Below are 23,476 nucleotides of genomic sequence, written 5' to 3' on the forward strand. Positions count from 1 at the left end.
GGAAACTGTTATTACGGTGAGTCGTTTTCATACTGGAACCTTATTGTTATTGACTTCATTGCTGGGTGAATTTCCGTTTCTAATAATAAGGAAATTGTTTTTTTAAAAAACAAAATTGACGACACACATTGTGTCAATCCGTGTCAATCACACCGCGTTTTCCAATCTGTTTTCATCATCGTCAAATCTTTGTATTTTGGTCTAAAAATATTTCGAATTGGTGTAGACACGCTTAACCTGCGTGATTAAAGTTGTATTTTCTCACTCCAAGCAAAAAGAAATTAATCATGACATGATAATTGAGTCTCGTTAAATAACGTGTTTTGTAATCTACCGTCATTCATCAAATGTTTCAATATTCAATATTCTTTATTGTAATCTTTTTAAACTGATTGAAAGAAAGTCATGTGAATACGATAATACAGTGAATTCTTTTGTTTCATGTCATAACTTGGTTCGGCAATTGGTGGATTGCAAGCGGGGATGAAAATGGCGCGGGCTGAGCTGTAGCCGTGTAAAGTGACGACATCATGGCAGCGCGTTGTATACCGGCCGGACTTGCTGCACTGGCGCTGTTGAAGACCTAAACCATGTCACAAGACCAGTGGTTGATCTTTTATTGGAAATTCTTATACGTCCCGGTGAGTCGTATCTGTTTCACCTGATTTGAAAGATGGAAAGTTTTAATAGGATACAAACGAATATAGTGCAGACAGTTGTCTTTCGTTAAATTTACTTAAATTGGAAATCGTAATGAAGTGAAGTAAACATTCTGAAGTAAAATGATTTGGATTATGATTACTTAAATGAAATAGGCTTAGAAAATGCCCGAAACAGAAAATCATTAGTGAGAAAATTGGAGCAAAACATTCTAAATAATGATAATACCGAATTGGTAATTGTTTAAGTGCGGTAATATTTCCTCGAGGTGTTGGTCGCTACATTGTGACTTTATGACTTGTGTGTGTGAGAGCAGGGTGCTCTGTCGTTTTTTGGTCGTGGACCATGGTGGCCATCCCGGGAGGGGATGTTGTGACTCATGACTGTTTTGTAGCGTAACCGCAGTTTGGGGAGGAATATTACAGCCTGTTGTGCTTTGCAGTAGATGTGTAATGTTGGTTAATTTAATTGAGCAATGAAAGCTATGATTGACCTGTTTCGGAGCAACTCTGATAGGAAGCTGCGCACTTGTAGTGTTCGGGGCTGCAGCCACTTTTGTGCTGCTCGTCTTAGAAACTACAGGTATGCGGTCGAAGCCCGGATTTCATGTTGACTTTGTATTTGGTCATGACATTGTACCTGAATCTAAGTCATGTTGAACTTCGGTAGAATTACTCAAACGAATTAGAAATTAGTGATGTAGAAGAAATTGTGTAACCCATTGACCTGTTTCGGAGCAACTCTGATAGGGAGCTGCGCACTTGTAGTGTTCGGGGCTGCAGCCACTTTTGTGCTGCTCGTCTTAGAAACTACAGGTATGCGGTCGAGGCCTGGATGTCATGTTGACTTTGTATTTGGTCATGACATTGTACCTGAATCTAAGTCAAGTTGACCTCCGGTAGAATTAGTCAAACTACACGAATTTGAAATTAGTGACGTAGAAGAAATTGTGTAACGCATTGACCACTATTCTACCAACTAAAATGTAAAGTTTGTGTGCTAGCTGTGTTGAGATATCGTCACTCAGTAGAGTGGCATGAGTTGCTACCGCTCGATTTAGGTGGTAGTGACGCCTGGTTGTGAGATATCGTCGCTCAGTAGAGTGGCATGAGTTACTATCGCTCGTTTAGGTGATAGTAACGACCGATGTGTAAAGAGTAATTGGATTTTCAAGTTTGGTTGTTTATAGTGTGTGAATACTGGTCAATGGTCCGTGTATTGTTAGTTGATGATTAATCATGATGTAATGTGAGCTCGTGTAGAGTCACAAGTAGAGCTCGTGTAGAGTCACAAGTAGAGCTCGTGTAGAGTCACAAGTAGAGCTCGTGTAGAGTCACAAGTAGAGCTCGTGTAGAGTCACAAGTAGAGCTCGTGTAGAGTCACAAGTAGAGCTCATGTAGAGTCACAAGTAGAGCTCATGTATAGAGTTCATGTAGAGTCACAAGTAGAGCTCATGCAGAGTCCTATATAGTCTCATGTTAGGTCAGGAATGACCGAGCGAACTTGGATACTGTGCTGTGGTATATTGTTTCAGATTAACACACGAGGACGTGTGTCACGCAGGATGGCCGTGTCGGAGTTAGTTATGAATTAAGAAGAGAAATTGATCAAATCGGAAAATAAAATGAAGTTACATCACTACCGTCATGAAGTTGCATCGCTCCGACGTCAGGTGGCCTATGGCCAGAGCTGAGTGAAGTCGACAGAGTCACCACAGAGTCGTCGTGTCGAGCGGACGTGCACTGCCGTTCTAGTCGGACAGTCTACCGCGAACCATCGTCATGAGCGGACGTGTCGAATAATTACGAGGAGTGCTATAGTCGCTCACCTATAACTTGTAGGGACGTCAAGAAAGTGTGATCGGAAAAGAGTACCTAGCAAGTACGTTCACATGTCCCGATGATTCGGTCCGAATATAGGAACCATGGGTGGTGGAGGGCAAGTAGAGGGCGAGTAGCCCCTTCGCGCTAACGTCCTTATGCGCGCTAGATAACGAGAGACTGTGTAACCGTTACGAATACCGTGACGTTGCCGTGAGTGTGTACCTTATGCTGTGACTTTATTTAATCGTGATACAAAAACTATGTGGAAGTAAATAAAATGATTGTGATACTGATGACGGCCATTATTGTCTTCTAACGCCCACTCTTATAACGTCCACCCTCCATTCTGATGATGATGTTACGACCGACACCCACTGTTACGACATGTAATTAAATACTACTTAAATATAATTAATTCAAATGCACAACATCAATATACTATTACATTACTACTACTATTTACAAAACGAAAAATAAGCCCGACCTTTTAAAGAAAATTTTAATATAAATAAAACTCGAACTCAACAAAATTATTAAACATTTTAGACAGGAAGTTGAAAGACGTTGAAATTAACGCCCACGTTTATTATTTTGTAAATATTTTTGTGAATTTAGTTTTTTTTTTGGGTTTTTAAGTTTTTTTAATTTTTTGATTTTTTTTACTTTTATTCATATTTTTTACTTTTTTTCCGGATGTTTACTTCAACATTTAGCGCTTTCAGACCATAAATCTTGGACTCACATTTTTGGCACAAATGCATAACAGAGTATATTCTTTCACAGCTGGATCGTATAGCGTGCATTCACATTTTTTTGTAACTCTTAAACGCACCAAATACATATCAACTACCAGTTTGTAAGAAGTGAGTGTTTTCTACTCAGATGCTGAGAAAAACCCCATTTTTAAGAAACTATGCTTAAATTACTACTCCCCTTCCATTATACAAAAAAGGTATCATTTCAAAGCTGTTAGACTGTCAGTATACCTTAATGCCAGTATATGTTAATGTTTAAATATAATTAATACTAATGCACAACATCAATTATACTATTGCATTACTACCGTATTTACAAAATCAAAAATAAATCCGACCTCATAAAGAAAATTTTAATATAAATAACACTTAACTCAAGATTATCAAACATTATACACAGGAAGTTAATACACAATATCAATTACAATAAAACTTACTAGTAGTATTTACAACAAAAAAAAACATAACTTAAAATAGTTAGTACTCAAACTAAAATAAAAACTTAGAATTCCGCTAGGTTTGACATGGTTCAAGAAAACGTATTCAATTTATGAAAATGTCCTCATAGGATGCCGTAATGTATCTATGCGTAAATAAAGCTCAACTTTTTTTAAAACGTAACCTGGTTTAGTTGGAAAAATGTTGAAAAAATCCTTTCAGTGAAACTATGACATAATAGGGTAGTTTCCAACTAGTCAAATCAGTCAAACTAAACGCCAAGACACGAAATTACTATGGTATTTGTATGAAAAAGCAACCTGTGATGTCATAGAAAAACGTGATAAAATGTCGGACTTATTATTAGGTTTTTCTTGATTGAAATTCATAAATAAGTTAAAAAACGTAAGTAAGAAAACGTTTTCTGTCAGTTTTGGATCTGACTTTATTTAGTAATCAGAAACCACCCAATTATATTAATCGTATTCTATGTAATAACCCAAGTCGACTAAGGGATATGACATGAAAAGGACTCGTATGGTCATAATGTCACTAAAATTAAAATTTCCTGTACTATTGTATAAACATTCAAAGGTTTTTTTTTACCATTATTATTCATTTTTCAATAGGTTGATATAATAACATACGTCAGGTGATATTTTCATTTTATCCTTTTAATGTCTTTGAAACGGGTTTAATGGTAAACAGCCGAAGGAAATGACTGTTTTCTTATTATCTGTAATAAGCGTTTAAGTTCCCAACTCGGCGATAACGAGAACCGCAAAAAATTACAACTCTATAAAAACAATTTTCAAATGTTCACGAAATTGAAATATAATAATAACTTATACAAACACCACTAAACTGTAAAAAAGACATTTAATGCTTAACTTATCTTATTGTCCTTAACTCTACATATTTTTTTGGTTTTGTAGTTTTTTATTATCTTTTTTTTTACGTTTACTTATTTATTAGCTTTTTTTGCATTTTTCTGTTTTTTTTATTATATCATATTTAATTTACATAGGAAGTTAAAAATACGGTAAAGGTAACATTAATGCATACTATATTATACGTACTTTTTTTGCTTTTAATTTTTTTGTTTTTTTTTTAATATTTTTTAACTTTTTTGCTGAGGTTTAGCTCAACATTTAGCGTTTTCACCGAGCCCCAGCGTAATATGTATACCTAATTTATTTTAATTAATTAAATTAATCCACATAGTATTTTTTTGCTTTTTAATTTATTTTTATATTTTTGTTTGGATTTTTGTTCGTTTTTTCTTTACTCCTAATTCAAAATTAACCTAGTCTAGGATCGTATAGCGTGCACTTATATATTCTGCTACGACTCTTATTATAAACGCACCAAATGGATAAAGTGCAGTTTCTTAAAAAGTAAGTGTTTTATAAAGCACTCTGTGAAAAAGCCACGTAGTCGACGCTCACTTTTAAGAAACTGCTCATTGCTATATTGTACAAAAGAAGGTATTCCTTCAAAGATGTTTTACTGTCAATATGCACTCGTTCTATCACTTATTTAATTAATAATTAATACAAATTCTAAGTTTTTTGGGTTTTTGATACTTTTTATTATTTTTTTGTACATTTTTTATTTTAATAATGAATTATCGATATGGCTATGATAGTTCTAGATCTATGCATTGGGGATTCACTAAATAGAAAATAATGGGATTAGGCAAAATCATTATATTGTTAAACAGCCTTAAATGAGCATTATAGCTTTGGTAATTTTATATATGTATTCTATTTTATGAACAAGGTTGTATACATGTATTGTATTTTATGAAAAAGATTATAATGCAGAAGAAAGATGTTAAGTATGATGTGCCCAGTAATTTAAATGGTTCTCCCACCCTCGAGGCTTAGGGCCTCGGCCTTATTAGTGGGAGGGTGGTCTATAACCCACTCGAGCCTTGCACAGAGCTCTCCCACCTGTTCATTAAATAATAAGAAGGCCTATTTCTACACCTAACCTGGTTTGCACAGTAATTACTAATTATTAATTACATATGAAAGTGTACAAAAATTATAGGGAATAAATTCGCCATCAAACATATTTTTTTCCGCTGTACAGCTAAACAACATCTCGATCTATGATGTGTCGTAATGTTATAATAATTATTAAAATTACGCTTATAATAAGTTAATTAACGCTAGATATTATTTATATACGTACACACTAAAGCCTTTCAGGCATTGAGACTTTTAGTGTATTATATTTTCTTATTTCATTAATTTCTTATTTAATTTTTACATTCTAACAACACGCTTCTACCCCGCCGATATCATTATATTTCTGATTTTATATTATATTAAATAAAATACTTACGAAATAAAATAAAAGTTATAATAAGAATACGAATGTATAGATTTTAAAAATTAAAGTAATTTTTTATATAATATGTAACTTAACGTAACACTGTTTTTTTATAGATGTAGTAGATCGAACGACGACGCGTCAGGGAAACTGTTAATATAATGTACTAGTGTAGTCTAATGTCTGTGTGTTGTTGTTGATGTTGTATTTGTTATGTTAAATCAAAAAGTAAAATGGAAGACATTATTTTAAAACTGTGTCAGATGAAATCTACTATTATCTATTTAGAATAAGAATAAAATTATTTTACTACAATTTTTTTTTTGTTTTGGATCTTTTATTTTTTTTGTATCATTTTCATTTTTTTTTTTAAATTATATAAAGCTTAAAGCTACTTAGTATTCATTAAGTAGGTAAGTAACTATTCTACTTTATTAGTTATCGTCATGCTTTAATTTGCGAATCCTTAAATACACCGTAGCCTTATTGACTAAACAAAAATTTTCTTATGTACGACATGGTTCACTTTTTTCTTGTTTTGATATGTTGTATATTTTACACTTATATTATACTTAACAATCCAGTCGACTTAACAAAAATGCAATATGTAGTATCATATAGCGGTTACTTACTTTCCTAAAATGTACACAGAAAAACCCCAAATAGGAGTGGGCAGAGCCCAGAAACGTCAAAAGATAGCTCGCAATTTTTGATTAATAGTTCCTATAGTTACTCCACATTGCATTTTCATTAAATTCATACCTGAACACCTAAAACTAGCTACTAATGTAATACACGTATATGAATATCATTCACTTAAAGCATACTACATACTTTTACTCATTTTTTTCTTTTTTTTATTATTTCATGTAAATGTGTATAACAGGCAATACGAAGCGCAAGCTAAAACTATCTTAAAAATTATCCTAACGCACTAATAAGCACTTTAATTAGGTACCGTTCGCGACAACCTCTTTTGTATTCTGTTTACTTTTTGAATTTGTTCTATTTTTTGTTTTATTTTTGATCTTGGTCTGCCTTGTGTTGTTGTCTACTATTGACAATGATATCATATAAAAATGAATTAGTTTTATTTTTTGAAGACAAAGTGTGCGGTGGGCCTTACATCACGTCCCGATGCCAACAGGGACTGTATTTAAATTATGTCATTTGTACAAGCACAATATTCATTAGTTGATCTTTAAGACCGATTAATTTAATTAAAGTTATTTAATCGAATTATGACTACATCGCCCCGATTCCTGCAGACACCTAATTTGATTTTAAGCTATACCAGTCATTTCCTTATCTGCCGAAAAGGAAAGGGACGAACGATTTACAATAGTTTATTTATTCGCCCGGGTTATTCTTTCAGTTAATTAATTTTAACGAATAAAATAGGCATCTCGCTTATATAAAATCCGTTTGACGTGTTTTGGAAGGGTTTTTTTATATTTCTGCCTGAAATTGACGTGTTTTCCATAAATTTTATGCCTGTCGATTACTCGTTCCTTTCCTTTTTGGTGGATAAGAAAATTACAGGTATAACTTAAAATAAACTTAGATGGTATGTACTGGAATCAGCACCAGTTTCTATTTAAACTAAAACTAAACTTATCTGCAAGTAATCATAGCCATTTTATCATATTTATAAATTTTTTTTATACCTAAGCTCACTACCAATGTATTCAAGTCATTACCGCGGATGCGGTATTCATAGTCCTAAGCAGTTAAAAAACCATCTACCAGATGACAGACTTTAATTATTTATTGGTTTCGATACAATAAATTATCAAATTCTGTTGTTCTTAATTATTAATATACTAACCTTATTTGATGGAATTGATCGTGCTTTATTGTTCCTTTTGCCGCGATTAAAATTTATAAATTATTATTAAATTCTCGTCATTTAACTTACATACATACATAACATAAACAGCCTACATACGTCCCGCTGCTGGGCACAGGCCTCCCCTCAATCAATCGGAGGGGGTTTGGAGCATACTCCACCGCGCTGCTCCACTGCGTGTTGGTGTATACTAACTTACTTTATATTAAAAATATGAATGAAATCCGTTTAAGAGGAGTGCATTTTAAGATGACGATTGTGAAAATAATGATTTTAAAATGATGATGTTTTTTAAATAAAAAATAGGAATATAACCAATCCCATTATGTACGATTAAATTATGTACTATACTATAAATCTTAAGACGATTTTATATATTATAGATTAATTTACTTTTTTTTTGTTTTGTATCTTTTATAGTTTTTTTTATAAATATTTTTCTTTTTTTCTCATTTAAAATGATAAAAGATTAAGTATTCTAGTTTATTAGTTATCACCATTTTTTGTTTGAATGTGCGACACATTAATTTTATTATGTATGTAACTAATGCAAAATTGCATCCGATTTAATCGGGATTTCGATCCATTATTTACCTACGTATACTAATATTGCTTATAACCGTAACGCTGTTCAGTACCTATCATTCGTTTCTAAGCGGTTTAAAAACCATTCTACCTTAACTCCATTGTGATCACAGCATTACAGTGCTTAATAGGTACCGATAGACAATACGACCGAAGGACTCGTAAAGGACAAGCCTTAAAACAAGTAAAAACTATCATTACTGTTTCATTTTCATTTTATGTTAATCTTTAAAAACAAATAAGAATTTAAGATCATGGGGGTCATGACCCACGTCCCTCCTCTGGGCGAAAGGTTGGGTCATGGGTGGCCACTGCAATTTTATCTAGGTTGTCTGCGACCTGGTGACACCTCCAACCCTCCCCCCACCTCTCTTAAAATCTGGATCCACTTCTGAGACAGGTACATATTTTCGCACACGAGTTAAATGCGAGCAATTTAAAAGTAAGGCCCCAGAGCAGTTGTACTTGTTGCACTGCTGGGAAGAATAAACATTTACTAGGTAACAGTGTGGCCACATCTCACTTACCAGCAGGTGAGTTTGCAAACCTAATATAAAAAAAAAACGCTTAAATGTAATATTATTAGATGACACTATTTTATTAAAATCAGCCTTTCTAATTACAAGTACAACGCTCCCTAGAACGTTCTAAGCGGTCAAAGAACCATCTACCGATGACACAAACACACATAAACCCAACATACACACTCACATCCTAAACATACTGCTTACGTGATACTTTAAAATATATATATTCATACATTCAATATTCAAAAATTTAAAATTCAAATTATTTATTAACCTGACGATGCGGGCACAACTAAAAGTACTCATTAAAACACTTGCAGCAACTTATAGTCCGGAGTACTAAGATGGCTAGAATGAACTGAATGCACGGACAAAACGTAAGGACTTGAAATAAATACATATTGTTATTTACTTTGAGTGAGTCGGTTCTGAGGGACCTAGCGACAGCGCCGCATTTAAGCACAAGATACAATAGGCTATAGGTACGCGACGTTGCATTAGATTTCATACCAAGAATTTATAAAATACGATGACGCGCGTTCGGTTCCTACGGCGTGTCTAGGTGTACTATCTTACATGTCCCTTATTCTACATTTTTTCTTGTACAAAGAAAACTAAAGAAACAAGAGCTTTAAGTTGATCTTTACGGTCTCTGTAGTCCAGTGGTTGAGCGTTTGGCTCACAGTCCTGAGTTCGAATCCCGGTTGGGACTTATCGCAAAAATCATTTTGTGATCCCTAGTTTGGTTACGGCTTACCCTATTGTCCGAAAGTCAGATAATCCGTGCTGATAGCACGTTAAGTAATCGTTATACGAGCCATGTCAAGGACCTATGGCGGCTTAATAGTAACTGACACTGTTTTTTTTAGTTATTGTACTTTTCGGAGAATAAAACAACGACAAGAGTCTGCTGGAATGAGCTTCAAAATTAAATCTTTCTGGATGAACCAAAGCAACCAGCAACCAAATACAAATTCGATATATTTTAGCTTTATCGGTTAAACAAAAATTCAAAAGTAAGTGAAAAGAACTAAACTTTAAAAACAAATAAGAAATTAAAATATATTAAATAAATTTTAAATTAAAAGTAGCAAATCAAAAACATAATTTTAACTTAAAATGAATTCAGATTTGTAAATCGATAAACCAATGAATTGCTTGTATGACATCAACACAATAAGAACAACACCCATAATATCATAAAAAGTTTATCCTAATAAGCTACATATATTTTATAATGGTTTTTGTAATTTAATAAAAGTTCCACGTTGACCATATCGTCCAGAGTATAATAAAAAAACATATTTTGTCTACTTAACAACAATATTGGAAAGAGAAGGGGGAGGCCTTTGCCCAGCAGTGGGACATTGACTAGGCTACAGAAAAAAAAAACAACAATATAATATACTTGTAAACAATTTGCACAATAAATTTACACGATACTGTGCTATTTACTGCACTCGTCAAAAAAGTCCGCCCCTGACTAAAATAACAATGAAAAAAAAAAAAACAAAAGACTATAAAAAATAAAACGATATAAAAAAATTATAAAATATAATATAATTTAATAAAAAATATTTTAAAGACTTTTGCTTATGGAACAGGGACGTGTTATGTCCATTATAATATAAAGTATCCCTTTGGATAAGTCTTTAGTTACAAAAACCATTACCAATATTTTTAGGTACTTATTTATAAATAGGTAGCTGTCGTGGTATGATTATGTTAGCAACAGAGGACAGAGACTTATTATTTACAAGATTCTGGTTTTATAAATATTGTATTTATAAAACAATAGAATTAGAAAAGATTCCTTATTCGAAAAGTGATTTGTATTAGAAGTTCATTAATTCAAAAATTCAAAAACTAACAATTAAACTTGAGACCAAATTGTCGACGAAATGTGTCATCAGCAGAGCTATCATGCACGACGTGATAAAATTATCGACCGATTCAATATTTTTTGTCGAACTCGATAAGAGTTTTTCCCTAACGTGTGTCACGTGATTTTGTTCGTATTTTGACAGAACGACATGACTTATTTGGGTTCACATATTATATCGACAAAACTACATAATTATATCGTCAGAATCTATAAAATGACCGTGACAATATTTTATCACTGTGCATGTGCAATGCCCTACAGGGGGGTTAAAAACTCCACATCGAAAGAATTCATCTATAAAGCAATATTGGAATTTGACATTTGCGCATATAAAAGTAACTGAGCCATGTCAACAGTGATCTCCAATGACCCAATGTGGCCTTTCTAGACCCCCAGTAGCCGTTAAATTATTTACATAATCAAAAAACCACCTACCGTTTAAGGAATCTTTTCAGATTTTTTTAAATACATTATAATAATTAAATCAGATTATTAATGGGAAGTGCGTGATACAATATTTACAGTACAATGTACAATGAATAAGTGATTTACGACATCAAAGTGAATTGTCTAAGTATTTAGTAGATATATTATGATGTATGCTTACTTTTTAAAATTTAAATAAAAAAAAGTAAAGTGAGCTCGATTTTTCCTAATGCCAAAAAAACAATTTAATTGGCAGTCGTATTTGAAAGTGCAGAAAGTGACAACATCACTTTTATAAAATAATTACTAAATACTATAAATTAAAAATTTAATCTCTATTACTTCAGAGTACCAATCATCCCGTTTCTAAGCGGTCTAAAAAACAAGCTACTTTAACGTCCTGAGGATAAAAACTAGAAGCTCAAATGTATGTGGCAGCACTGTTGAGTGTTCCTAAATTTTGTCAGTTCTCCATACAGTCCAGCTAAAATTCGTGATAAATTGCTATAAAATGTGGAGCAACGTAGAGTGTAACCCGTCGGAATGATGAGTTACGAAAAGCCATCAGTTGGAAAAAGGCAGTTTTGATTGAAAATAAGTTTTTCTATGTTTTCTTCTTTCCGATCTTTAGGGAATAAATTTTAATATAACACTGATTTTGCAGTTACACGCTGCGCAAAAGGTTATACTCGTAGTGTAAAAATATAACCAAAACGCTAATGTTTGTTTGGGGACCGTCAAAATTTAAGAACACTCAGCAGTAGCGACACCTGATGGCAGAAACAGGCAGTTTTATCCTCATTGTGACCATAGCGTTACTGTGCGTGGTACCAACAGTAAATGCGACAGAACTGGAGGATTTCCAAAGGACAAACAGCCTTAAAAAAAAAAAAAATATAATTTTATTTCAGACAGATGCCCATATTTGTTAGTATTACAAAAACTTAAAAACTATGTTAGTAGTGACAAAACAAAATTTAATTTAAATATTTGCCAGGCCCGCCTGATGCACTAGGCACATGCATATGTGCATGTACCCAGTGCATCATAAGTGGACAATCTGGCTTATCGCTAATTACCAAATAAAACCATTAACTGTTTCATTTTATCATAATGGAGAAAAAGCCGGTCAGTTGTACCATGCATGTGTCGATGAGTGCCCTGGTTAATGTGTTCCTCTAGTCATTAAATAACATTGATTTAAAAGATGGGTTGCTTTTGCAGTTTCTTGTCATTTCTTCTCAGCCATAACACATTGCGAAATGACGTAGATTGAACAATGTTAAATTGGCCTTCGACAAGTTTATCCATGATCATCATTGTTTATCATTGAATTAATGATTCGGATTTTAATTTCTGGTGCCCGCACGGTTGGGCCGACAACGTAGTATTATATTTAGTTCTAATTAGTAGTGTCGTTCCCGGGAATGTTTCCAAAGTGAGAATGTTCCCGTTGTAAAAACAGTTTGATAGTAAGAACACTGGCTGCTTTTTTTTTCAAATTGTTCTTACCTGTACTCTGGTTTTATCTGCCTAAAAGTTAGGTAATAAAATTCTTTTATAAGTTTTGCACCTTTTTACTACCGGGAACGTTCCCAAAGTGGTAACATTCGCGGGAACGGCTCATCACGTGCTGTAGTAGACATATTATGTATGCTTATATTAAGGTACATTGAAAGGGCTTTGTAACCTGATTTAAAATAATAAAATAAATATTCATGTAAGCGTGATTTTGGTTCAGGCCAAACAATGTTACTGGTAGTCGTATTCTTATCGTACTTAATAAATAACCAGTAGGTAAGTAAGTACTCATTATTCTAAACTAAAACCATAAAACCTTGAAGGCTTTGAAGTATTGTAACAAATGAATAGTGCCAGAAAACTTTTATAAATTAGCGATAATCAATGGCGTTTGTACAAATCGTATGGCCAATATCAATTTGTAAATGTTGCCAGTATGTTAGGGTGCATAGCATGACTACTTATTAAACGGCATTGACTACTTCGCGGTTCGAAAAGCATTGCTTGAAACGCATCAGAAGTTCACACTCCTTCTCGCATTGAAGTACCAGTTGCCGATGGTCCCGGTCACTACTTACTGATGTAAGTACGTAGTCCTTACATGACACAGTGTCAGGGGTCTTTGGCGACTTAATTACCCTGACACTAGAGTTGCCGAGGTTGGTAATCCACCTCATAACCCACACGACAGAAGAAGATGACCAGTTGCGGTATCAACGCGTATTTTTTTGCTCTCAGTGTGTTCGTTCGTTCACTAACGCTTATGCACAGAATATTTGCATTTTAGCATGATAGTGAAGATAGAGTAGGTACTAGATAGAGCCTAGTGTGAAAGAGACAAACTGAAGATGCACTATAGGCTACTTGACAACCTAGTCACACGAGATACTTTTTTGAAACGTCATGACTGTTTTCTTTGGAGTTTGTATGACAATACTATCCTGGGACGTAGTCATTGTTACGTAAATAAGTCGAAAAGTAAAATAAGATTGATTTTTGATCATTTTACACTGGCTTCTGTTTCTAGATTAGCACTTTATATTTTTTCTTTAACCCGGTCAAATACTCTATTCTGACAGCCGTCTTACGCACGGTGATATAACCAAAAGGTATCGGTTAAGGTAAAGATAAGAAGGTAAAAAGTAAGATAGTTACTATACTATTTTTGCTAACCTATAAAATATCACTGACACCTATCTGTACTTAAGATTCCCAGTCCACTAGACTTACGAATTGGAATTCGGCAATAAATTTTAACGTCTCTTATCTTCTGAGCAGACCCTCAAGCAGAGACATCCTGTCACCTTGCCTCCTCACAATGACTGCTGCAGTCAGGGTATCTAGTGAACGGAGAGCCTTAGAGTACTTCAAAGCCTTTCAAGCGTTGAATTACAGTTTGTTACATCTCAAACGCTTAAATTAACACATTCAATAATAAAGCGCGTACCGCTTCCCACGTATATCGGTGAAAATACCATCGGCGAATTCTCCCGGCCAGGTTTCCATTGTCGAAGGACTTAAGATCCTTGGGTGGACCTGGCCAAGGGAATACAATCGCGCCGATGTCACTGTGATGATGGCTCAGGCTTCCGCGATCAAAACAAGCACCAAGTGACCAAGTGACAGAAGCAGACCCCAGAAGCGTGTTAGTGAGTTGGCAGCATTCTCCGGATGGCGAGGTTTAACCCACTTACCATCAGTGATCTGGAGCTGATGAGGTGACCGAACGCTTCGCACAAAGAAGTTGATCATAACGGGCTTGGTTTGGTTCTCTTCGATCTCTACTTCTTGAGGCTCTGGGGTGATGATGCTGAAAGATTTTTTGGTTTAAATAACGGAAATGGTTAGTTCAAGTCAGGGGTAATGAAACCAACACGCTCTTTGTACATATCATTTTATTTCTTCAAATTAATAGTAAGTTCATTTTTCATTAAATTCATATCCTTAGAAGGTTGCCTGGAAGAGATTGCTACCTTAGCAATAAGGCCGCCTGTTGTACTTCCAATTTAATTATAATACTAATGTATTTTTAATGTGATTCAAGTGCAATAAAGAGTCTTTGTATTGTATTGTATTGTAAGTTTCCTGCTGTGCTATGCATTGGTAGGCCGTTTCTTTTCCGTCTCAATGGCAGACCACAACCTTAGTTTGACATGACATAGTGGTAAAAGATTATTATGATGATGCAGAACACAAACTGATGCAAACCATAGATAAACCAACTTACTTTCTAAGCATGAGGTTAACAGATGCTTCTCCTCAGTTGTCTTCAAGTATAGGATTGTAGGATAGAACCATTTAAATTGGAGAAGCTAAACTATAAATAAGAGTTGGATTTGCGCATTAGATATAGGGCAAGCGCAGAACAATACTCGTCAAGGTTCCGACATTTTCTTGACTGCTGGAGCTGTCTTTGGCGATGCTTGAACAATATTGCGCTTTGGGAAAATGGAAAGAAGGTCACCCAGCCACTGTTCTTCGTTTGCACTGATCCTTTGTCGGATACTTTACAGTTATCCTTTTCCACCGATTGTGTAATAAATATCTGTAAGCCAACTTACTTGGGAGAGACGACGGTGATGTTATATTTGCCAGGGGCGAGCAGACGCCAGTAGTCGCCGAATTGTGACAGCCCTACGGTGTGGTCGATGCCGAGCACCGTGACGCGTGCGCCCTAAAAGACATCACCAGTTTAATTATATTGTACTAGCCTTCTGACTTATGTTACAATTATACCGCGCACTAACACCTTCCTCAACTTCGTCTTCGGGGCGACAAGGTCATCCCCAAACTCAGGTCAAAATCGGTAATCTTAGACGGCGCTTGACGTCATTAATTTCATATTATTGTGTTGGCAGTATCGTAATGCTCGACTCCAATGAGTAGAGAACGTAAATATCAACTTAAAATACCAAAATGCTCAGCTGAGGCCGAGTCGAGTGGAGGTGGAGGAAGAGTCGAGTAAACATCTTAGAACACGGGTGTTAGTCTTTCCTTGGAAAGTATCTGCCCTATGTCCTTCTCGAAGTCTCAAACTATCTTCATATCTTCAACGGTGTGCACGTGAAAAGGTATCAGTCAAAGTTAGGTAAGGATACAAAGACACCTTATGATTTCTGATTGGTACAGTTCCCAACACTCGCAGTCGTAAGAGATTATGACCGGGAACATATTGAAGATATTTATTTAAACTCGTGTGATTGTTTTGTGTTGAAAATAAACGATATTGATTTTGTATTTCGAAGCTAAATTGAAAGCTCGTTCGATCTCCACGAGACTACTTAGAATTCTTACGTGCAACCCACGCACCTTTCAACTCTTGTCGCTATCGTTGCTATGCCGCCTACGTCAAAATGGCTACCGGCGCGCGGTGTTCGTAATTACAGCAAGATGGCGACTGAAATATTATTAAGTATTCATGTACCTAATAAGGTACTGAGTGTTCTGTGCCACAATTAAACTGTAAACTACTGTTCCAATTTGAAATAGATATTGTCATAAGACCACTCACGAAATTATAAGTACCTAATGTGTTAAACAAAACCTGTAGACTGTAGTCAGTGTTGCTGGTCGCGAGTTATTTATGGTCGGCTTATTTGAATTTTCGTATTTTCCAATATTTTGAGAGGAGTCGGTTGTGTTTGCTGACAAATTGATGCCGACGACCTAGGCTGAACACACACATTTTCTCTATTCGGGCCATTGATTCGTCTTCTGAGGTCCGGCAGAACTTCAGCGAAAATTTGTTCCTTTATTCTTATTATTATGGGAGATTTACCGTTCCGGTCTCTTATTTTATCTGAGCACGCCCAAATCCATAGGTACACGTTAAATCCTTACACAACGTTACAATACCGACCACCAGTGTGGAGCACTGTGAAGGAATATTTTCTACAACTTCTCCTCGGGTCGACGAGGATGATTCAATAACTTTATTGTCAACTATTATGTTCAAAACGCTAAACTCGACGTCCTGCGTACAACTGATTTAAGAAAGATTAGATTTTGCTACGGCGTAACGTTTCAAGGGCACGCGTTCTAATGATACGTCAAGTTACTACGCAATTATTAAATAGTTATCCTGACGCGCAAGTCTTCGCGCAGCTTCGCCGCCCCCACTACCGTACCGCGCTTGCGCGGTCATACCACGGCTGTAGATGGCGCTCGTCGACGCCATTGATTGTCAATTCGTGGAATCCTGTATTTGGGTTCGCGTAATCAAATGTTACTGATCATACATATATAAACTCACTAGTTTTTACCACCAGGGTAAGCAGAGACTATGAGTTTCCGTTTTGCTTTTGCTTCCCCCACATTTATCTACACACGCGTGTTGGTCTCTCACTGCCATTCTTTCCAACAATCGTAGCCTTATAAATCTTACAGTTCTTCTTCAACTTTATTGGTGGTATTAATTAACTAATCTCAGCTTCGAGACTGTCCTAAAGATCATGCCAATGTGCCATTTCTTATATAAAACAGGGACTTGAACATGATCTTGAGGGCAGTCTCAGCTGAGACTAGTTTATTAATACCACTCCATGTGTCCAAGCCCTCTTAACATTATTTTCCCTTTCCATCATCATATATTTTGTCTTATGTCTCTTGCTACCAACCATTACCGTTTTGTAAAGAACCTGCGAAGACGATGCGACAAAATCTTGATCATCCGCTAACAAGAGACATTTCATTAGTATCTCTTCCATTCGTAATGGTCAATCTAATTCTCTGAATTCATTTAAAGAACTTTCCAGAAATAAGTAGAATTACGCATCCTTGTCTGCCACCAACAAATATGTCGAGCCACGAAGACAGGGCACCATTATTCTTGCCACAGGTACTAAACCTATCACACTAAGATTTCAGCGTCCGTATCAGATTCCCGTCAAACTCGTACTGCACACCACAGTTCAAGTTTCACTACTTTATTATAGGTATTCTCTAAATCTAGCTACAGAATATCCACTAGTGAACCGCAAGTTGTTTTTCAGAGAAGTATCAAAGAGAGAAGACGTGCTCCACGCATTAGCAAAACTAATTAAAGCTAGGATTATAAAGATAAGCAACACATTTAATAAAGGAAAAAAAGACGTACCAGTAGAGCAATGAAAAATAATATTCTTGACATCTCCGCTTCAGGTAGACAAGGAAGTAAATATTTCAATCAGTGCATGAACTATCGCGTTCACAACGTTAAAGTCGACGTAGCTGCTACCTACTATTCCAAAATTTCTAATATTATTTTTGTGAACGCTTCAAAGGCAACCGTTCTATTGAGTACTGACGCGTTATTTAACTACGCAGATGCTACACGGTGGTCCAGAAGGCCCTGACGCGCAGGTCTTCGCGCCGCTTCGCCACCCCCCACCATCGGGCGTGCACGATGACGTATGCACGACGCGGCCGCCATTTTGATTTTCAGTTCGCGGAATCCTCGACTCGGCTTGGGATGCAGCCACCGCCATTTTGTTTTTAAATTCGCGGAATCCTCAATTCGGCTTATGACGCAGCCGTCGCCATTTCGATTTTCAATTCGCGGAATTCTCCATTTGGGTTAAGTAGACACGTCACAATCGCAAAATTAAACCGTTTTAATTATTCATTATTACAACCAGAGAAAGGCAGCTGCAGAGAATATAAATTCTAACACATATTAACTGTTGAAACATCTCCCATAGTCTGGAGCATTCGGCATTCATTCAGAAGACGAAGACGGAACTTTGTAGAAAGCTAAATATAACAAACATAACACAGCATCAAGCATCACGCCTGGGCAGACTCCTCGCCAGCTATAAAAGAAAATATTTATATTCTTCGCAGGTTGTCGCCAGGTCTAGAATTGCAAGCCACGCAGCTATATTCGCCACGCTAAAAGTTACAAAGAAATCTAATATAACCTAAATCCTGTCTGCTAATTTCCTACCTCAGGGTAAAAAGTACGAAAAATAAAAGGTTTTAAAAAGCAGCTAAGTAGTCGTACTTTCTAAGGTGTAGCTGAGAATTCCACTAACCTGAGGAGCGGCAGATTCCTCGTTAAGGACGTAGCCGGTGACGCCAGTGTGGACTTGCTCCATGAAGGCCAGAAGAGGTTCCCTGTTGGCTTCCCAGTACGCAGTCAGGTTGGCAGCGCGAGGATACTTGCAGCAAGACAGTTCGAAGGTGACTTCCATGCAGCCGAAATGCACGTAGTTGAAATCTTGCATGCCGCCTACGAACAAAATTTACTAATCTTCATATCTTCGATGATGATTTTTCGACTTTAGGGGCTTTTGCAATAAAATTAGTTTGAGTCTTCTTTAAAAGCTGCTCGCTTCGATGATCTGACTTAAGGAACCCCGGAAAATCTAAAGCAGCCAGCAGTAACAATTATCACGCCATCAAATTATTTTAATCATAAAAAGACAACTGAAAACTGAAACTGATGAACGAATATGGGTGAAATGATGGAGATCAGATGATGACGATGATTGAAGATATAAAATTGAAAAAATATACGTACCGCTTTCAAACTTCGTTAAGATGATTTCGTCAAAGAGACTCCAGGGTGTGATGATGATTTAAAAAGGAGTGATGCTGAAGAAGAAAGGGAATTACTCCATGTTTCAGAAACAAAACACAACCGGCCTTATATCGGGCTCAGTTATTATTGCCAATCGCGTTTTTTTTATATTCTTCATTGTATCTGCCAACGTTACTTCGATTTTCAACTTCTACCACTTCAGGATTGATCGATCGATTTTTAGGATACCCGGCGAAAGAGATCCGAAAATAGAACAAGCTACTAGAAGGCCTAATTGCGGGAATTTATTCGATGGTAATTTTAAATTATTGAAATAACTAAGTCAAATATGACAAAAGTCCAGAAAATATCCATAATTATTTGAAATTAAATTAACGGATCTGATATAAAGGATGCACGACTTGTCTGGTGTACTGCCGAGCTGTAACTGGGCCCGGGCCGCCCGGATGCAGCTAAGAGGGAGGCTGTGGGTGGTTGGGCGGCGCAGGGGGTTGAAACTGTTGAAATCCTGTCAACAGGCAGCAGATATTTTGATCTAGTTATTCAATTAGCTCGTGGGATATTCAGTTAGGTCCGGCGCGGTCACCCCAGCTATGCACCCGGGGGCTACCCGACCAGCTCAGCCCACTCTTTAACACCGATTATCGATTTTTTTATTAACTACGCTACCGGACATGTTTATTTAAGTTTTGAGTATTTTCGATAGTAATAACTGATGAATAAGCTTTGAAGTCGTTGATAATGAAATTAAAAGAAATTAAGCAACGATTCCTTTGTCCCACACACAACAAATAGCTTCCGTGGTCTAGTGGGTAGAGCGTTAGGCTCACGATCTGAAGTACCGAGATCAATTCCTAATGGGGACATTGTCAAAATAACTTTGTGAGACTGTCCTTTGTTTGGTAAGGACAATGTAGGATTGAATCACCCAAATGTCCGAAATTGTAAAATGATTCCGTGCCACGGAGGGCACGTTAAGTAAAAACACCTCCACCAAACCGCAGTGGAGCAGCGTGGTGGAGTATGCTCCATACCCCCTTCGGTTGATTGAGGGGAGGCCTGTGCCCAGCAGTGGGATGTATACAGGGTGTTTATGTTATGTTTGTAATTTCTTTATGCGATAGCGTTTGTCCGCATTAAACAAGCATAGCCTTGTTAATTATCTGATTAATGTGCGAGAAACAAAGAGTATATTCATTCATGTATTCTATATTTGGGAGATTTATCTTTATTATTTATTACTTAACTTTGTAACAAGGAGAATAATTGTTAGTGAACAAGCTGATTTCAAAAAAAAAATTCTCTACTAGCGTGTATTAAATTTATCTTACAGATGTTAAAAAAATATTACAATAGAAACGGAAATCCGTTATTGCCGAAGAATCTTGACACCGTGATGCAGAAAATGTAGTAATCGGTACAGAGACATCTAGCGGATTTTAAAAACAAAAATACTATACATTATAATATGTATGTATGGTGCGTTTTAACCCCTCACGTGTGATAGTCGTCGATCGCCAGTCTATTTGAAACAATTAATAAGGTGAGCCGTGGTAGCCCTGTTGGTAGAACGTTTGCCTCACTTTGAAGTCGCAGGTTCGAATCCAGCACAGGCCTAAACCAATGATTGTGGAAATTGTTTTCGAATTCATATTTGGATCAGAAATGATTATCACGCGCTCAGCGGTGAAGGAAAAGATCGTGAGGAAACGCACATTCCCGAGAAAAGGATTTTCGGAGTGATGTGACCTAACCTGTACTGGGCTGGTTTTCCCTTCACGGGTCGGAAGGTCAGATCGCTTCTGTAAAAAACCTTTTTTATTTTTTTGACGTAACTTATTGTAGATTTGCCGCAGATGGCATTACCTACTTGGCCGGACAAATGGGGAGCGCTGGAGGCTCTCACCCGGTACAACGTTTAAGACATCACGCCTGAGGGTGTCCAGTTGGGCGCGAACCTCGGCTCAGAGCGTCGTCTGAGAGGAAAAATATTTGAACTGTAAAAAACCGGACCTGTCAAATCTTCAGGTTAGTTTAGTGGACCCTGTGAAAAACGGGATAATGCTAGGGTGATGCTGATACCAACCTTTGACGGCATACCAGTTGGCACCATTAGTGATTCCGTCCTTGAAGCTCTCAGGAGGGCAGGTGTTACCCTTATGCATGTCGGCGTGGCGGGAGGCATACACGTTGGCCAGGCGTTTGAATAACACGTCGTCTGGTGACTTGCTCTCCTCACAGCATTCCTTGCCGGAGCTGCAAACATATCTGAGTTGTAGACCTGGGTTGGTGGCAGACTTTAAGTGGATTTTTTGCTGAACACTTCCATGCGGTAAAATCAAGTCAATCCTGATCGACTATAAAAATTACGCTTTAAAGCGTCCAGAAACCTACTTAATAAAACTTACAATTGTAAATTACAACGTTGTATTACCCAGTTGTATGCATACATATACACACACATACATATATTTTAATTTGTTTATATTTTATTAAATTTATTTTTTGTCTTAGTTTTATATAAGTAGGTACATAGGTTGTTAGTGACTTCCATATCGTAACGAATACTGAGTGGGATGATTCAGATCATGATTCTGAGTTAATATCAAGTGGAATTTTACGTCGCAAAATTCATGAAAATATTAGTCTTTTTTTTAAATTATTTTCAGTTTCATACTTTTGCGACGGAAAATTCTACTTGAAATCAACTCAGAATCATAGTCTGAACCATCCCTCAAAGATTTCATTACAATGTCACTAAGTCCCTGTATTTGTTCATGTTATTTAAAAAAATTTGTACATGTATGTAGGTATGTCTATCTATAGTATTATACACTGCATGTCTCCTAGTCACGTAGGTCAGCTGGAAGAAATCTCTTTCTTAGGAATAAGCTTACCTGTACTGTCTGTTTGCTCTGTATGTTTCTTATGACTATTCTATTGTGTAAAAAAAAATATATAAAACGACAATTTGGAGCTTTGCTATAATTTATCGTAATTTACAATTGTAAGTTATCGTAAAATTTTATAATTGTAACGTTCATTAAACAGGGTCCGTTAACAGGTTAAGGCCGGTTGCAGTTTGGACGCGTCTTACGAATTTGCAAAGTACGGTCACGAGCATTAATATGTATACACTTTGATAACAAGTCACATTTCTTTTTTGACAAATTAAACCGTAAGTCTCACTAAATGTCAAATATGATAGTGCGACAGGGTTGTAAAGTGGGTACATGATATTGCTCATGACTGTAGGTATTAAACGCTTAAGTACAGGGGGTTAAAAAGGCCACATTGAAGCGATTCACCTGAATCTAAAAAAGTAACATTGCTATTTGACATTTGTTGACATTGGCCTCGATTCCTGCAAACACATCCTAATTTTATTTTAAGTTATACCTGTCATTTTCTTATCCACCGAAAATAAAAGGGACGGATGATTGAACTGTTAATTTTAAAAGGAATTAATAAACCGAGCGAATAAAATAGGCATCTCGAAATAATTAAAATAGAATTGAATTATTGCTTTAATATCAAATTGCAATATTGTTTTCTTAGATGAATTGCTTCGATGTGGCCATTTTAACCTGTTTTCTTATATCATGAACGCAACAATCAGCGTCTACGGCGCCGAAGACGCGCGTTCCTGAAACGCAGCTTCATTTAGAAATGTGTCTTCAATGATAAGTACCGTTTTGAAATGGATACCAAATCCGCATTAGAAATTTATAATCTAGAAATACAATTCGCATTTCGCCAAGCAGCTGAGAGACATGTGTACTATACATACATATTTAAACCATTTTCTTTAATTCCACTTTCGATCATAGCTCTCGTGTCAATATTCTAAAATGATGTCTAATCTTCTTCTATTCCATTACCTCATAAAAAAAATCGTTTCTTCATATTAATTAGTCACATGATTAATTTCCGAAAATAACTCGATAAAACAGGGAAACACCCGACTGTGATGCTTATAAAATAACAAGGATGAAGTCAAGATAATAATCATTTTTTTATCTTATTTTTATCTACGGGTCACATTTAAAAATTACAATTATCTTACCCCGTTTGCATGTACCTCCTATTGCGGCGGGGAAGAAATAAATTGATAATATTAGTATTTTTATAACTAACATTTTTATAA

General features: G+C 36.1%; 1 protein-coding gene across 2 annotated transcripts in view; it reads right to left on the reverse strand.

Moving 5' to 3' along the window:
* The window catches only part of LOC126376194 (carboxypeptidase D), a 70,493-nt gene that overhangs the window by 30,515 nt on the left and 16,502 nt on the right, over nt 1-23,476 (reverse strand). For both annotated transcript variants that reach the window (XM_050023433.1, XM_050023432.1), the window contains exons 3-6: nt 21,416-21,585; nt 18,821-19,017; nt 15,371-15,483; nt 14,504-14,619 (exon numbers count right to left, since the gene is read on the reverse strand). In XM_050023433.1, coding sequence (XP_049879390.1) covers nt 14,504-14,619; nt 15,371-15,483; nt 18,821-19,017; nt 21,416-21,585 — 596 coding nt within the window. The remainder of the gene's footprint in view (nt 1-14,503; nt 14,620-15,370; nt 15,484-18,820; nt 19,018-21,415; nt 21,586-23,476) is intronic.

This window comes from Pectinophora gossypiella, chromosome 20 (genome assembly GCF_024362695.1).
Source record: "Pectinophora gossypiella chromosome 20, ilPecGoss1.1, whole genome shotgun sequence".
In the NCBI taxonomy this organism is placed as follows: domain Eukaryota; kingdom Metazoa; phylum Arthropoda; class Insecta; order Lepidoptera; family Gelechiidae; genus Pectinophora; species Pectinophora gossypiella.